The sequence below is a fragment of the Palaemon carinicauda genome, chromosome 13 (assembly GCF_036898095.1).
Source record: "Palaemon carinicauda isolate YSFRI2023 chromosome 13, ASM3689809v2, whole genome shotgun sequence".
In the NCBI taxonomy this organism is placed as follows: domain Eukaryota; kingdom Metazoa; phylum Arthropoda; class Malacostraca; order Decapoda; family Palaemonidae; genus Palaemon; species Palaemon carinicauda.
Window position 1 is genome coordinate 128,269,256 of NC_090737.1, and position 18,808 is coordinate 128,288,063.

At 35.5% G+C, this 18,808-nt stretch overlaps 1 protein-coding gene across 1 annotated transcript in view; it reads left to right on the forward strand.

Moving 5' to 3' along the window:
- Positions 1-3,141: 3,141 nt before the first annotated feature.
- Positions 3,142-18,808, forward strand: part of LOC137651804 (cilia- and flagella-associated protein 251-like) — a 68,047-nt gene continuing 52,380 nt past the window's right edge. Inside the window, exon 1 of the mRNA XM_068385023.1 lies at positions 3,142-3,339. Within this exon, the coding sequence (XP_068241124.1) occupies positions 3,142-3,339 (198 nt within the window). The remainder of the gene's footprint in view (positions 3,340-18,808) is intronic.

Here is an 18,808-nt window from a genome sequence, read left to right on the forward strand (position 1 = left end):
ACCAATCAGCGAGCAGGAAACTTTTCTGAGCTAAAAGGGCACCGCTGCGAGTCGGTGCAAATCTGCCTAGCTAAAAGAAATGGACTATAGATAATGTTTTATGTTTAGATTACAGGACGTGTGTTCAAGTTAACCCACTGAAGAGATACGAATGATAAAATACAAATGAAAGGAGACAGCAACTGGTTGCGAATATTCTATACTAGAGTACGCGACCCGTCAAAAAGGAACGCCAAATAATTAGATATGCACACATACGCACTCACAGATTTAACCCTTCTCACTCCTCCCCATTTCCTCTCGTGTTAGCCTTTCTCACCAGGGTATGACTACTCCCTATCCCCTTACCCGAGGGACGGGAAGAGACCGAGTAGGTATACGTCTGGCATTGCCACTGAGCGTGACCGGAAAGATATATATATATATATATATATATATATATATATATATATATATATATATATATATATATATATATATATATATATATATATATATACTGTATATATTTATATGTATATATATATATATATATATATCATACAAACATGCATACGAACATATATATATATATATATATATATATATATATATATATATATATATATATATATATATACAGAGAGAGAGAGAGAGAGAGAGAGAGAGAGAGAGAGAGAGAGAGAGAGAGAGAGAGAGAGAGAGAGAGAGAGAGAGAGAGTATAAATGTATATATATTATATACACGTGCGTGCATGTGCATATATACTGTATAATGTACGTATGCGTGCGTGTATATACATATGCATATATATTCATATGTGTACATATATATATATATATATATATATATATATATATATATATATATATATATATATGTATATACCGTACTATATGAATACACCTCTCTCTCTCTCTCTCTCTCTCTCTCTCTCTCTCTCTCTCTCTCTCTCTCTCTCTCTCTCTCTCTGTATATATATATATATATATATATATATATATATATATATATATATATACACGCAAATACTATATATCTATTAAAAACATGTGTGGATGTTCGCCTGATATTCTAAATTGATTTTCCCTCCCGTAATTGCTTACTTCCATATTCCCACATTTGCAATATCACTATTTCATATACGATGTGCATGAACTTCGTTTTCATATTCCCCCCCCTTTTTTTTTTGTTATTTATCTAATCCACTACGGAAACCCATCCCTTGCAAAATGAAAGGGAAAACAAGAGTGAATAATAAACTGAACTAAATGCATATGCAAAAGTCCGAGGGATGTAATTTGGCGTAACAAAAATGTAAAAAAAAGATTCGTGGAATAATTTGCAGAAAAAGGTTAAATATGGAAAAAATGAAACAAACGGAATAAAAAGAGATGGAGATAACATACCCAAACAACAAATTTTCGAACCAATTTCGCTCACCAGCGAAAAGGGGAAAGGAGGAAGGGGGGGGGGTTTGCTGGGTAGGGGAGGGGGAATGGGTTGGAAGGGAGAGATGTGGGTGTATGTATGCATGTATGTGTGTGTATGAGAGAGGGACATGGGGGAAAAAGGCTAATCCAATAGAGAGAAAAAAGGATAAATTCTAAAGCGATGCGCCGACGACCAACCCCAAAACCGCAGCAGATTGTAAATAAAAATAATAAAAAAAAAGATAAGTGAAAAAAACGAGGCAACAAAACTTGCAAAATAAAAAAAAGGGGGAATAAAAAAAAAGAATGGGTGAGAGGAAAACGGAACGAAATAATGAAAACCGTCATGTCCAAACTCCCGATTCCAAAAACAGCCCGCTGCTATAAATGAATTGAAATCTGGGGTGGAGGGAAAGAGCCCCTGGACGTCCGCCCAAGCAAACATCCAGGATACACGCACAATATAGGATCCAATACTAGACAAATGGATCAAAATCCCTGCGAGGGCCATTGGCTGCCTGACAAATTGATCACATGGTATTGCGCTTATTGTTATTGCGCTCTGTTTGTGTTACGGCGAAATGGCACACACACGCTGATGACGGCGCTGCCAGCAAGGGCATCGGCACCAGCAGGAGAAAGAGGTGAAGGATGGAGAAGTAGGGGAACAGGAGAAAGAGGTGAAGGATGGGAAAGCGGAGCAGGAGGAAGTGAAGGATGAAGAAGAGGAAGAGCAGGAGAAGAAGGTGAGGGATGTAGAAGTAGAAGAGCAAGGGGAGTGAAGGATGGAGAAGTAGAAGAGCAGGAGGAGGTGAGGGATGGAGAAGAAGAGTAGGAGGAGGTGAAGGATGGGGAAGAAGAGGAGCAGGAGGAAGAGGTGAAGAATGGAGAAGTAGGGGAACAGGAGAAAGAGGTGAAAAATGGAGAAGTAGGGGAACAGGAGAAAGAGGTGAAGGAGGGAGAAGCAGAGCAGGAGGTGAAGGATAGAGAAGTAGAAGAGCAGGAAGAGGTGAAGGATGGAGAAGAGGAAGAGAAGGAGAAAGAGGTAAGGGATGTAGAAGTAGAAGAGCAAGAGGAGTGAAGGATGGAGAAGCAGAGCAGGAGATGAAGGATGGAAAAAAGGAATAGCAGGAGGAGGTGAAGGACAGAGAAGTAGGGGAGCAGAAGAAAGAGGTGAAGGATGGGAAAGCAGAGCAGGAGGAAGTGAAGGATGGAGAAGAGGAAGAGCAGGAGAAGGAGGTGAGGGATGTAGAAGTAGAAGAGCAAGGGGAGTGAAGGATGGAGAAGTAGAAGAGCAGGAGGAGGTGAAGGATGGGGAAGTAGGGGAACAGGAGAAAGAGGTGAAGAATGGAGAAGTAGGGGAACAAGACAAAGAGGTGAAGGAGGGAGAAGCACCGCAGGAGGTGAAGGATAGAGAAGTAGAAGAGCAGGAAGAGGTGAAGGATGGATAAGAGGAAGAGAAGGAGAAAGAGGTGAGGGATGCAGAAGTAGAAGAGCAAGAGGAGTGAAGGATGGAGAAGCAGAGCAGGAGATGAAGGATGGAAAAAAGGAATAGCAGGAGGAGGTGAAGGACAGAGAAGTAGGGGAGCAGAAGAAAGAGGTGAAGGATGGAGAAGTAGAAGAGTAGGAGGAGGTGAAGGATGAAGAAGAGGAAGAACAGGAGAAAGAGGTGAGGGATGTAGAAGTAGAAGAACAAGAGGAGTGAAGGGTGGAGAAGCAGAGCAGGAGATGAAGGATGGAGAAGAGGAAGAGCAGGAGAAGGTGAAGGATGGAGAAGAGGAAGTGCAGGAGAAGGTGAAGGATGGAGAAGAGGAAGTGCAGGAGAAGGTGAAGGATGGAGAGGAGGAGGAGCAGGAGAAGGTGAAGGATGGAGAAGAGGAAGTGCAGGAGAAAGAGGTGAAGGATGGAAAGGCAAAGCAAGAGGAGGTGAAGGATGGATAAGGATAGAGCAGGAGAAAGAGGAGAAGGATAGAGAAGTAGAAGAGAAGGAGGAAGTGAAGGATGGAGAAGTAGAAGAGTAGGAGGAGGTGAAGGATGGAGAAGAGGAAGAGCGGGAGAAAGAGATGAAGGATGGAGAAGTAGAAGAGCAGAAGGAATTGAAGGATAGGGAAGTAGAAAAGTAGGAGGCGGAGAAGGGTGGAGAAGAGGATGAGCAGGAGAAAGAGACGAAAGGATTGAGAAGCAGAGGAGCAGGAGGAAAAGAAGGATGGAGACGAGGAAGAGCAGGAGAAAGAGGTGAAGGATGGAGAAGCGGAGCAGGAGGAGGTGAAGGGAAAAGATGAAGAGAAGGTGGAAGTAAAGGGAAGAGAATTATAAAATCAGGAGAAAGATGTGAAGGATGGAGAAGTACAAAAAAGTAGGAGGAGGTGAAGGATGGAGAAGCAGAGAAGGATTAGGTGAAGAATAGAGAAATAAAAGAGCATGAGGTGAAGGATAGAAGATTAGAAGAGCAGGAGGTGCATGATGGAGAAGTGGAAAATCAGGAGATAGAGGTGAAGGATGGAGAAGTAGAAAAAGTAGTAGGAGGTGAAGGATGGAGAGGCAGAACAGGAGTAAGTGAAGGATAGAGGATTAGAAGAGCTGGAGGAGGTGAAGGATGGAGAAGAAGAAGAGCAGGAGGAGGTGAAGGATGGAGGAACTGAGAGAGAGAGAGAGGAGAGAGAGAGAGAGAGAGAGAGAGAGAGAGAGAGAGAGAGAGAGAGAGAGATTGAAAGGGAATGAGTGATCGAGAATAAGTGTGTGTTGAGGGGAGGAAGATGATAGAGCCAGATTGTGCACACAAAGGGAAAAAACAACTAAAAGTAAAAAAAAAAGGATGCACCAAAGAAGTGAAGGGTGGAAAAAGTGAAATATTTCGAGCTTGGAACGTTAGCAAAGGACAAACATCGAGTCGAGAGATGAAAGTTCGAGAACTGATAGCTCAGTCGGAAAGGGATTGGAAGCGAATTTTGTTGGGTTATGGAGCCGGTTGAAGGAATGCCAGGATGAATTGCTTTGTTAGTGAAAAAGGTATTTTTTATGACCGAAGGCCTAAATCGTAACATTAGATAGTAGCCTCTTGAATTTTCAGGTCTCTATCGTATCAGAATTTGTAGTTTTCATGAAATCTTAGCCCTATTTCGTAGTTTAAATTGGCAAATTACTTAAAAAATTGTTTAGAATTGTGACGAGGTAGGAGAAAGGTTGTGACTCAAAGGCAGGATGGAAGCAACTGAGAGTTTATCAAAGAACACTCTCCTTTATATACAAAATCTCAAAGCAACAAAAATTTTCATGTTCAAATATCGACACTGTTACAGAGGAGAAAAGCAGACATGATTTTTCAGGTTCTTTTTAGTGCGAGGGGAGAGCGAAGATACAAGCACAATATTAACTAAGTACGATCGTGTGACACACGGTTGGTACAGAATCTAGGGTGAATCCAAACGTAACTATCATTTATACTATTCAAGTTGAGTCGACTGTCTTTTCCAGACATAAAATATTCACGTGACAGACTCATGTGTATCGTCTTTGCCTTCCTGACGCAGTAAATAATAAAACTATTAATCAATATTTTGTACTTCTAACACTACTATGTGAGCCCCATCCAATACTAGTATTCGTGGTTTGGGAGAAAATCTATGTCGTTTTATAATATCGCTTTCCGATCGTCTTTTTGAGAATACCTCAGATCTCTCGGACCCTCTCCTCTCTTTATATTTTTCCAATTATCAATATTATCATGATTATCAATTCAACTGTCTCCCGTTGTAAAAATCATATTAAAAGATTACGGCTTCTTTCCATCCGAGTCTTTCCCAATATATATAAATGAAAACCAATTTTGGGGTATCATTATTACGGGCTGCCAACGCAAGAGCCCGTGTCTTGCTCTTCTAGCAAGGCAATCGGCCTATTATTACGGACCTCAACATTTACCATTTTTTCACACCGGCGTATACCAATGATCTTTAAAAACTATTTTTCCTAAGCTTACCAATCATATTTACCTGTTGCAGCAATAGAATTTAAAGCATCATTTGCTTCTTTTCCTGTCATCTTGATAGTCAGGCTATCTGAAATCAGGTATTTTTTTTTTTTACTTTCTGCTAAATTGACAGGCTAAAAAGACTAACATATGTAGTTTCAATAACCTCTTGCAACGTCTCTCCTATCCTTATAAAATATCTATTTTAATGTTGCCAATGTTCTTAAAATATCTTACATTGATTGTTCATTATTTCTCTTGTGATTTTATCTATTTATTTATTCCCTGTCTTTACTGGGCTGTTTTTCCAACTAGAGTTATAGCTTAGCTGTTAATAATAATAATAACAATAATAATAATAATGATGATAATAAAAACAACAACAACAATAATAATAATAATAATAATAATAATAATAATAATAATAATAATCATCTCCTCCTACGCCTATTGACGCAAAGGGCCTGGTTTAGATTTCGACAGTCGTCTTTATTTTGAGCTTTCAATTCAATACTTCCCCACTCATCATCTCCTACTTCACGCTTCATAGTCTTCCAACTCTTTTATTGTTTAAAACCCTAAATACGCCTCAAGAGCGCGTGGAGTTTTATTTTTAATGGCGTTTTATTCGTATCTCAAGTCATTCGTTCCACAGGACATTCAACAACATTGAAAAAAGAGGTTGTTTGCTTCTTCGATAAGTAACGAAAGAAGAATTCATTCAGTGGTTCTGATAAAAAAAAAAAAAAATTCAAAGCTCTTCTAAAGAAAAAACGGTCCGACATAACTACAAAAAGATTTTGTCATATTACAACAAAGAAGACAGCATGAAGGTGATGAAATTTCCTTCGTCTTCAGTCTTTGAGAGGCTTAAAGGTCAGTCATTAATGGCAGAGGCAAGGGACCTTGACAATACCAAGAGACTGGCCATATATACATATGATCAAGCCCCGTCTCCACCCAAACTAGGACCAGGGGGGTACCAGGAAATGATTGCTAATGACTCAGCAGGTAGACCTCTAGCCTCCCACAAACAATTCTTAGCTCACAAGGATGGTGAGGCTGCATACACTACAAAAAACTATCGAGCTTGAGCGGGACTCGAACCCCAGTCCGGCAGACCACAAGACAGGAACGTTTCCAATAGGACACCAATATCCCAAATTCTACCAATAATGAACATTAAGACGCACCTAAATAACTAGTCCGTAATGAAGTATTTTAGGAAGTCATTTATATTCCTCTAAAATACACTGATTTCTTACCACATATACCTCGCAATCTAAAATTTTCCGCATTTATGGTCTGTTTGTAAATTTGCAAATAACTTCAAATATTCCTAAACTTGTTTCCCAAATGGCTTCCTCAATAAGATTTATTGAAAGTTGATATAGAAGTAATTCACATATAATGGCGTTAATACATCACTGGTCTTAAACATCATGAAACGAGATATTCTAAAATAAGTTATGAAAAAGAAAACAACGCAAAACTAAAGAATTATTCGTGTTTAAATACATCCACACTGTTAGAAAAATCCCGTAATTTTAATCGGAAAATCTCCGTAGAGATATACTGTTCTCAACCATATTTTAGTAAAATACAGGTGACCGTAATTTCACCTTCCTTTGTTATTATCTTTTACGAGTTGGTGACCGTAATGCCACTACTGTATTTTACGTCAATATATCCGTTTTCAAAACGGTAAAAATCCTGGAATAAATGTTGCCAGATTTTTACCGTTTTTCAATACAAATTTTTAACAGTCCATACAACTCAAAAAAATTAATTAACGCTGTTAATTCGTGTTTAACAAACAGGATTATAAGATTAATGGGTTTTCGTAAGAAGACGGAGAACAAAACCTGATATTTTTATACAATCATTGTTTTCTAGTCTTGAGCAGTGCCATAGCCTCTGTATCATGGTCTTCCACTGTCTTGGGGTACACTAGGTCACTAGTCTATCTTATTTCTCTTCCTCTTGTTTTGTTAAAGTTTTCATAGCTTATATAGGAGGATATTTATTTTAATGTTACTGTTCTTAAAATATTTTATTTTACCTTGTTTCCTTTCCTCACTGGGCTATTTTCCCTATTGGAGACCCTGGGCACATAGCCTCCTGCTTTTCCATCTAGGGTTGTAGCTTAGCAAGTAATAATAATAATAATAATAATAATAATAATAATAATAATAATAATAATAAAGTGTCTACATACATACATACATACATATATATATATATATATATATATATATACATATACATATCCCCAGTGTATATAAAATCTTCAAGAAGGTATCTCTACTTTGTCTCGAGGATATAAAAACTCAACTTACACCTTTTTTTCCGGATTGCCTTGTCAGACACAGAGAAGTGATATTTTACGAGCTACATTAAAATGTACAGTATGATGTGTTCTAAGGACACCGATGCTATGGCTATATTAACTGTTAGAAAAAAACCGTAATTTCAATAGGGAATTCTCCGTAAAAAATATACAGTTCTCAACCATATGTCAGTAAAATACAGGCGACCGTAATTTATACCTTACATGGTTAACATCTTTTAAGGCTTGGTGACCGAAATATCACTCATTTACGTCAATACATCCGTTTTTAAAACGGTAAAAATTCCGGAATAAATGATGCCAGACATTTACCGTTTTTTAATGCAAATTTTTATCATTGTACGGCTGGATCATTACGGTCTGCAAACACAAGAACCCGTGTTTTACATGAGGTAGAATGATCTAAAAACAAACAAATTGAATAACGGTTTGGGTGACAAAAGAAGGGGAATTTCGAAGAGGAAATAAATCTTATTGGCGATAAGTAAAAAGCAAGGAGCGTAACTACGATGGATTAGATGCGTGGACGGGAACAGAAAATTGAAACAGATAAGAGGACTCAAAAAATTTCTTAAGCTAAGATTTTGGAGTATAAAATTGATTGCCTCAATACAATAAACTAACGTGACATTAAATTACTGTATAAATTTAGCCGCTTTCTTTAGTATAGTCCGGTCCATACTTAAAATTGCATTTAAAAAAATACAGACATTTACATATATATTTAATAAACATACAGCCGTTTCTAGTCCACTACTGGACAAAGGCCTCATGTCAATTCATGTCTGGGTTTAGGCCAGTTTTCATCACACCGCTGGCCAATGCAGAGTGGTGATGGATGGTGGGTGATTTTCATATGATCGCTCAAAGGAAACCAACTTAGAAAGGGCAAAACCCTAACTAGTACAGCTTTGCTGTTCAATCATATATATATATATATATATGTGTGTGTGTGTATATATATATATATATATGCATATACACACACACATATATATATATATATACAGCATATATATATATATATATATACACAGTATATATATATATATATATATGTAAATATATATATATATATACAAATAAATATATATATACATATATGTATGTATGTATGTATGTATATACATACATACATATATATATATATATATATATATATAGATATATAGATATAACATTACAGCTAAAAATTACACCAAAAGTGAGGCCAAATACGTGTTTCTAGAGAGTCTTGAATGGTCTCATCTTGAACAGGACATTTCATAGTGGCATTCTGTTTAAAAAGGATATTAGCTTTAGGTTTAGACAAAACACACAGGAGACAGGGAAATAATACTACCACTAATACTACAACACTTAATGTTAATAATAATAATGATGAAAAAGAAGATAATTATCCTGGGTCTCATCACGCTTAACTGCCTTTCTTGTGTCACAGAAAGAGCGTCTGCAAGAGAAGACATCCTTGAGAATTGAATCAATATGAGCTTTTGAGATGAATTAACCTAACCCCCAAGAGATTGATTAGCGTAAATTTATGAGATTTATAAGTAGTTTAAACTTGTGAGATGAATTAATATGAACATGTAAAATTAATTAACATAAATTTAAAGGATGAATGAACACAATTTGAAGAGATGAATTAGCATTTCTTGAGAATTGATTTACCCAAAACTGATGGGATGAATTACTATAATCTCTAGGGATGGATTAACATAAAGTGAAGATGTTGTACCAACCGTGTGACACACGATCGTACATAGTTCATTTTGTGTATATATTATGCTTGTATCTTCGCTCTTTCCCTCGCACTAAAAAGAACCAGAATAAACGTGTCTGCTCTTTTCATCTGTAACAGTGTCTGTTTTTCGAACATGAAATTTCTTGTCGCTTTGAGCTTTTGTATATAAAGGAGAGTGTTCTATAATAAACTCACTCAGTTGCTTTCATACTGTCTTTGAGCCACAACCTTCTCTCGGCCCATCACAATGTGATAAGACACATTTTAAGAATTATAGATATCAAAAGTATTATAAACTCACCAGTAAAATTAACATAAACTTGATTATAAATTACCATAACTTGAAGTCTTATCAACATAAAGTTAGAGAGATGAATCAACTTAAGTGTGTAGATATGAACTTAAGAGAGAAATTAATATTTGGTTAATGGAATAATTAAGAAGGCTTTAGGGGGAATCCCATTTTGTGTCCGAATAGTGTCCTTCCAAAATCCTACAATGCCCTCGGGCAACAACCCTCCTTTCTCTCATACCTATCCTAGAGTATCCTTCGTGTCCCCAGCCATAGCCCCTCCTGACGGAGGGCCTGAAGAACAGAAATCCTGCAGTGAAACGGAGCTTGGCACATCAGTCATCATCACGAACTATGCTTCCTTTCACCCTCACCAACAAGTCCCACACTCGCCCTTTCGTTTCGCACAGAGAGAGAGAGAGAGAGAGAGAGAGAGAGAGAGAGAGAGAGAGAGAGAGCTTAATATGCAAAGCGACAATCATCGCAGGAAGTGAATTTAATTGAAAACCAGACGGCGTAAAATTCCGACTTTCAAACTTGTGAAATGGAGTTTGAAAAATCATTAAAGAGTTAGATGAGATGGGCGTCAAGTGATCCGTGCCAGGGGGATCCCAGCGGCCCCGTCGATCGCAAGGTCGAACCCCCCAATCAGAGACAAAGGGGGCGCCGACCTTACCGTCCCAGGAGGCTTGGCCGCCTCTTGCCCCCGGCAGACGCTGTCACGGTATTGGGATGATGTTTAGATTATATTTTCTGATCATAATTCAGTCGCATATTATTTCGCCTTAATAAGATGTCAGGCGGTGGAGCCATCGACAGTCAAGAAAGCGAACGAGAGGTTCCGACGGCGGAGAAATTTCAGAGTGACAGGACCCTCTCTTCTCTCTCTCTCTCTCTCTCTCTCTCTCTCTCTCTCTCTCTCTCTCTCTCTCTCTCTCTTACACTAAAACATATTTGAATATTATATTTTAACACGACTTTGTTTTATTTTTACAAATGTTGATCTCTCTCTCTCTCTCTCTCTCTCTCTCTCTCTCTCTCTCTCTCTCATATACTAAAACATGTTTAAATACTGTATCTTAAAACTTTGTTTTATTTTCAAGAACGTTGATATTACTCTCTCTCTCTCTCTCTCTCTCTCTCTCTCTCTCTCTCTCTCATATACTAAAACATGTTTAAATACTGTATCTTAAAACTTTGTTTTATTTTCAAGAACGTTGATATTATCTCTCTCTCTCTCTCTCTCTCTCTCTCTCTCTCTCTCTCTCTCTGTCCTGTTTACTTATTTGCTCACCTATCTGTCAAAGTATTTATAATAATTTATCTAACAGACTCTCTATGGCATTATTCAGTCATTTTCTTGTTTTACTACCTCCCTTTACTTACTAGTCTAGTGTCTATGATCATCATACTTATATGTAATAGCATCACAATCTTGTCTTCCTTCATATAATTTCTTAGTTCTCAAACGGCTTACTATAGTCAATTCTTTTTAGTGAGGCAGATTTGCACCGACTCGCAGGGGTGCCCTTTTAGCTCGGAAAAGTTTCCTGATCGCTGATTGGTTGGACAAAATAATTCTAACCAATCAGCGATCAGGAAACTTTTTTCCGAGCGAAAAGCGCACCCCTGCGAGTCGGTGCAAATATGCCTCATTAAAAAATATTGAGTATAGTTTCTTCGTTTGACAATCTATCTATTATTGCCTGCGTTACTGAATACATTTTCATGTACCTTCTTATTATAGAGTGTTTGAAAGCACTTTAGATATCATTCATCTGGTATGCATTATTATTATTATTATTATTATTATTATTATTTTTATTATTATCATTAATATTATTATTGTTCGTATTTTAACCTCGAATAAATTCGATACTTTCGTAGAACTTCGAATTGACAACGCAATTTTATAATGATAATGGAAACAAAGGGTTAAAGAGTCATCCTTACTTATTTCCTTTCCTCACTGGGCTATCTTCCCTGCTGGAGCCCTTGGATTTATAGCGTCCTGCTTTTCCAACTATGGTTGTAGCTTAGAAAATAATAATAATAACAATAATAATAATAATAATAATAATAATAATAATAATAATAATAATAATAGTAATAAGTATAAAAAAAATAATAATAACAATAATTATAGTAATAATAATAATAACAATGATAATAATAAAAATAATAATAAGATAATAATTACAATAATAATAATAATAATAATAATAATAATATTAATAATAATGAAAACAACAACAATAATAATAATAATAATAATAATAATAATAATAATAATAATAATAATCTATATCATCAAATGCCCGGTTCCTCTCAAAAGGCAATCCACCAACGAAAAATACTTCTATTTCCTTCTCAATATATCTCGCGTTGAATGCTAATGCATTTTGGATTAGGAGAATTCCATTAGAAATATGATTCCACTCACGGGATTGAATATTTTCAGCTAATTGATGAGACAAGGAATTCCAACTAATTGCCCGGGTGGAAAATCTCGAGTTGATTGATGAAAAGATCAATACGATTTAATTGGAATGATGGAAAATTTTGATTTAATTGATGGGATGAAGAATTTGATTTAATTGGTATGATAAAAATCTTGATTTAATTGATAAAAACCTTGAGTAAATCAATTCGATGAAGAATACGATTTAATTGACACGGATAAAATGTCGATTTAATTGATGGGATGAAGAATATGATTTAATTGATAGGATTAAAAACCTTGAGATGATGAGATGAAGAATTTGGTTTAATTGATAGGATTAAAAATCTTGAGTTACTTGATGAGTTGAAGAATTTGATTTAATTGATAGGATTAAAAATCTTGAGTTATTTGATGAGATGAAGAATTTGATTTAATTGATAGGATTTAAAATTTTGAGTTACTTGATGAGATGAAGAATTTGATATAATTGATAGGATTAAAAATCTTGAGGAAATTGATGGGATGAAGAATATGATTTAATTGATTGGATTAAAATCTCAAAATAATTGATGAGATGATAAACATGATTGAATTGACATGATTAAAAATCTTGAGTTAATTGATGAGATGATAAACAAGGTTGAATTGATATTATTAAAAATCTTGAATTAATTGATGAGATGATAAACATGATTTAACTGACATGATTAAAAACCTAGAGTTAATTGATGATATGAATATCGTGACTTAATTAATATGATTAAAAATATTGAGTTAATTGATGAGATGAAAATCACGATTTAATTGACATGATTAAAAATCTTGAATTAATTGATGATTGGCAAACACTATTGAATTGACAAGATTAAAAATCTTGAATTTATTGATGATTGATAAACACGATTTAATTGATATGAATAAAATCTTGAATTAATTGATGAAATGATAAACACGATTTAATTGACATGATTAAAAATCTTGAGTTAAATGATGAAATGAAAAACACGATTGAATTGACATGATTAAAAATCTTGAATTAATTAATGAGATAAATACACGATTTAATTGACATGATTAAAAATCCTGAGTTAAATGATGAAATGAAAAACACGATTTAATTGACATGATTAAAAATCTTGAGTTAATTGATATGATAAAGACGATTGAATTGACATCATTAAAAAAAATCTTGAATTAATTGATGATTGATAAACACGATTTAATTGACATGATTAAAAATCTCGAATTGAATGATGAGTAATAAACACGATTTATACAGTAATTGACATGATTAAAAAACTTGAATTAATTAATTATGGATAAACACGATTTAATTAACGATTAAAAATCTTGAATCAATTGATGATTGATAAACACGATTCAATTGACATATCTTGAACTAAGTGCTGATTGATAAACACGTTTTAATGGACATGATAAAAAATCTAGAATTAAGTGATGATTGATAAACACGATATAATTAGCAAGATTAAATATCTAGAGTTAATAGATGAGATGAAGAATATGATTTAATTGCTGAATGAAGTAATAGCTAAAAGAGGCTGGATATCAACATGGAACAAAATTAAAGAAAGCTAAACATTGTTCGCGGTAAGGACCTACGGAGCCCTGTAATAACCATCTTGTAATGCCTACAGTGCACCGCATGAGGTCAAATAATTGCCTAATCTGATGAGAATTATGAGCCAGGTCAGTTGACCAAATTAGGATGCAATGAATGGGATTCCGAATGAACTTTAATGGTAAAAATTGGCCATCAAAATTTGCCGCAATATTTACACTTTGCAAGAAAGAAAAAAAAAAAAAAAAGTCTGAGACTAAGGTGTATACTAACGACTTCCTTTCACACTTGAATATTTATAAATCATTTAAAATTTTACCATATTCTAAGTATTGTTTTCCTGTCTGGTCTTCAGCCGATGGCTCTCATCTTAGTTTTCTATTTTTTTTTTTTTTACAAGACTTGCTGTTTATTAAATTTCTTCGCTCTTTGTGCATGTTGCATAAGAGTTTTCATAACTCTGACCATCCTTTGCATCCCAGACCTCACCATCTTGTAGGCAGTACTATACTCAATTTATTTTAATGAGGTGCATTTGCACTGACTCGCAAGTGTGCCCTTCTAGCTCGGAAAAGTTTCCTACAAGCTGATTGGTTGGACAGAATAAATCAAACCAATCAGCTAGTAGGAAACATTTCCGAGCTGAAAGGGCACCCCGGTGAGTCTGTGCAAATCAACCTCATTAAAAAAAGAGAAAGAGAGAGAGAGAGAGAGAGAGAGAGAGAGAGAGAGAGAGAGAGAGAAGTATAAGCATGTATTTATCATAGCATTGTAAACTCTCAATATTACACGTTATTTCAGAAGTTTTATTCCAGCTGTAACCAGGTTATGGAGTGGTCATCCTAATCTGTAGTAATGTTGGAAGTGTAGGAGGCGCTTATTAGAGCGGATTACGGATCCAACTCACTACTGAAATCAGGATTCAAAGTAGATTGATGAGAGGAAATATCCTGATCAATCAATAGAAATATCACTTGAGATATAAACTCGATGCCTAAATAAAAAAAAAGAAAAAAGAAACAAATTATGGAGATATAAAAATACTTGTGCGAATTTGTAGTCCAAAAAGTGCGAAAAAATCAATAAAGGAATATACAGAGGCTTTTGTAAATGAATATTAATCATATCGAATCAAAATCCCACAAATATTAGTGATGAATTACCAAATTCTTCAGTGAATTATGATGACTGATTAGTTTATTCAGTTCTATAAATAGGCGTTAAAAATCTCGAGTGTCAACAAGTCATACATTATCGTTTTAAAACTGGATAAAAAAAATCACAGATTAAAACAGCCTTACAATCTAAGCACATATATATCAAATATACCGAAAGCATACACAATTATGCATCATACTGTAAAATAATATATAAGAGAAAAATTGTATGCATAGCCATATATCTGAAGTGAATTAGAACTTAAGCGAGTAAAATAACTCTACATTGATTTAAAATTGGGATAATAATTCAAATTGAAAAACAAATAAAACAAAAAGTACGTGAAATTGTGCACGATTACCATCTATAAGATTAAAATGAAGAAAACCTCAAGATCAGAATCACATTGCATTTAAAGATAATAACAGATGGTTGTCTATTGGTTGGGAAGAATCCAAAGATCCACAGATGCCGGAGTGCACCAGATTCAACAGATTAAATAACTTAGGATTTTCAATAGAAAAAATTTCTCTTATTTTGGATGTAAGTTCTTGACTAGAGTTTACCTACAAATTTTCATAACTTCTTAAAAAGTTAAAAATATAGGCCTATCCATAAAAGGAAACATAGATTCAATAACTTATAAAAAGAGAAAAATATAGTCCTATCAATAAATGTGTCTGAAGACACAGAAGAGAAGCTTGACCGACTAGTGACAGAATTTGGAAAGGTGTGTGAGAGAAGGAAGTTGAGAGTTAATGTGTGGTAAGAGTAAGGTTATGAGATGTACGAGAAGGGAAGGTGGTGCAAGGTTGAATGTCATGTTGAATGGAGAGTTACTTGAGGAGGTGGATCAGTTCAAGTACTTGGGGTCTGTTGTTGCAGCAAATGGTGGAGTGGAAGCAGATGTACGTCAGAGAGTGAATGAAGGTTGCAAAGTGTTGGGGGAAGTTAAGGGAGTAGTAAAAAATAGAGGGTTGGGAATGAATGTAAAGAGAGTTCTATATGAGAAAGTGATTGTACCAACTGTGATGTATGGATCGGAGTTGTGGGGAATGAAAGTGATGGAGAGACAGAAATTGAATGTGTTTGAGATGAAGTGTCTAAGGAGTATGGCTGGTGTATCTCGAGTAGATAGGGTTAGGGTGAGGGTGAGAACGGGTGTAAGAAATGAGTTAGCGGCTAAAGTGGATATGAATGTGTTGAGGTGGTTTGACCATGTTGAGAGAATGGAAAATGGTTGTCTGCTAAAGAAGGTGATGAATGCAAGAGTTGATGGGAGAAGTACAAGAGGAAGGCCAAGGTTTGGGTGGATGGATGGTGTAAAGGAAGCTCTGGGTGATAGGAGGATAGATGTGAGAGAGGCAAGAGAGCGTGCTAGAAATAGGAATGAATGGCGAGCGATTGTGACGCAGTTCCAGTAGGCCCTGCTGCTTCCTCCGGTGCCTTAGATGACCGCGGAGGTAGCAGCAGTAGGGGACTCAGCAGTATGAAGCTTCATCTGTGGTGGAAATGTGGGAGGTTGGGCTGTGGCACCCTAGCAGTACCAGCTGAACTCGGCTGAGTCCCTGATTAGGCTGAAGGAACGTAGAGAGTAGAGGTCCCCTTTTTGTTTTGTTTCATTGTTGGTGTCGGCTACCCCCCAAAATTGGGGGAAGTGCCTTGGTATATGGATGGATCAATAAATGTATATATAGATTCAATAACTTATAAAAAGTAAAAAACATAGGCCTATCCACAAACGGATACATGGATTCAATAACTTATAAAAAGTGAAAAATATAGGCCTATCGATATCGACTTACGTATAAGAGATTCAATAACATATGAAGCTAAATAATCTGTAATTTTGGGGAAAGGACTATAAGTCTAGTCACGTGCTATGGATTAATCTATTTACCAACCGAAGTATTTTTCTTATGAAACCCGTAATTATTACAGCATGCTGCCCGTTGCTGGTAATTTCTTACATACGTTATCTCATATCAACCATTCAGTAATTAATTGCGATTGGACTTCGTTAACCTCAAACTTTTATCACCACATAATCTATAAAAAGGACGACTTAACGTTGTATATTATCTACAGCTTTATCTCCTGGGCAGGATTTAGATTCGGCGAGGCACTGATGTCCTATGTCAGCGACAAACTAGGTTTATAAAATCGTCAATAGATGGCACTGGCAGTATTATTATTATTATTATTATTATTATTATTATTATTAGCTAGGCTGCAACCCTAGATGGAAAAGCAGGATGCTATAATCCCAAGGGCTCCAACAAGGAAAAAATAGCCCAGAGAGGAAAGGAAACTAGGAAATAAAGAGACTATATGACATGTAAAGAACAATGTTAAGAACAGCAACATCACAACTGATCTTTCATATATGATTTATAAAACAGACTTAAATGAGCCTTTTTAACATAAAAATATTTGCTGGAAGTTTGAACTTTTGAAGTTCAACCCATTCAACTACCCAATTGGGAAAATCATTCCACAACTTGCAAAATACTTCGTGTGCAAAACTATTGCATTATTTTAGTTCATTTTTTATCTTATATTTTGGAAATGAGCACACAGTTTTTTTCGGGGCCCTAAGAAAGTGAGGATCCTATGCTATAGATTGTTTGGCTTATTTGTAAATCCCCTATTGTTTATCTCCACTTACAAGGTGATCTGAAAGCAAACCATTTTGCTGGCAACTATGAAGTCAATTTAAAGCAACAAAGGAATTTCACTTTAAGCATGGGATTATTACCAACAGTATTACACACAGAATAAAAACACGACTTTTGATCATATAGAAGACTTTCAATAATTCAGTTTTAGATATAAGGTAACGTTACTCCGATGGAGAAGGAAAAAAAACCGATTATGGTGATCATAAGACTAGTATTGCATGTTCGCACCTGATAATGATGAATAAAAATTTATTTAAATACATCTCTTGTTGAGAATGACTCTACACTCTCCAATCGATTACATATCTTTATGTTCACTGTGAATGAAAAATTAAGCCATTATTATCTATTGTCATATGATATATACATTAAAAGTTACATAAACATTTTACAATTAATTATGATAATTCTTGGAGAGTAGATACTTGTGCATAAACTCTCCCCCCTTTTCTACATAGGCCTATAATCTATATTTTCCGAAGTCTAATAAGAAGCATATATACAAAGCTAATTCTGCTTTATACTGGTTTCTACTGATGGGCAATATAAGTTCTCTCTAAAAGTGTCAATATATGAGTCTTTCAGTCGAGAAACATGCCAAGTGCCATTTTTAAAGTGTCAGAAATCGCGATTGAAAATTGCCAATTTTCAATCGCGAATTACTCGGTAAATATAATAGCTAGGAGTTTCATATTTGTTATAAATATAAAATTTGCTACTATTTATAACAAATATGAAACTCCTAGCTATTATATTTACCGAGTAATTCGCGATTGAAAATTGGCAAATTTCAATCGCGATTTCTGACACTTTTTAAAAATGGCACTTGGCATGTTTCTCGACTGAAAGACTCATATGTTCTCTCAAAGTGTTTGCACTTTGCAGGAAGATGAACCCCAAATAGGATGAACTCAAATTTCGGCGAATAAAACTTGAAGTTAAATTCGCGGATACTCGGCTATTAACTGGATAGAATATCGAGTTTTTCATCTACAATTCCAACCCATTCAAATCACCTACCAACCAGGCATTGCGTCATCGTTGTCTCATCACCTAATATCGAAGCTAAATAAGAGATGAAGAGGTAAAGAGATATTTTTTAGGCTTTAACTGAACTTGGAAAGACGACGGATTTTATTATCATTATCATTACTTGTTAAGCAGCAACCCTAGTT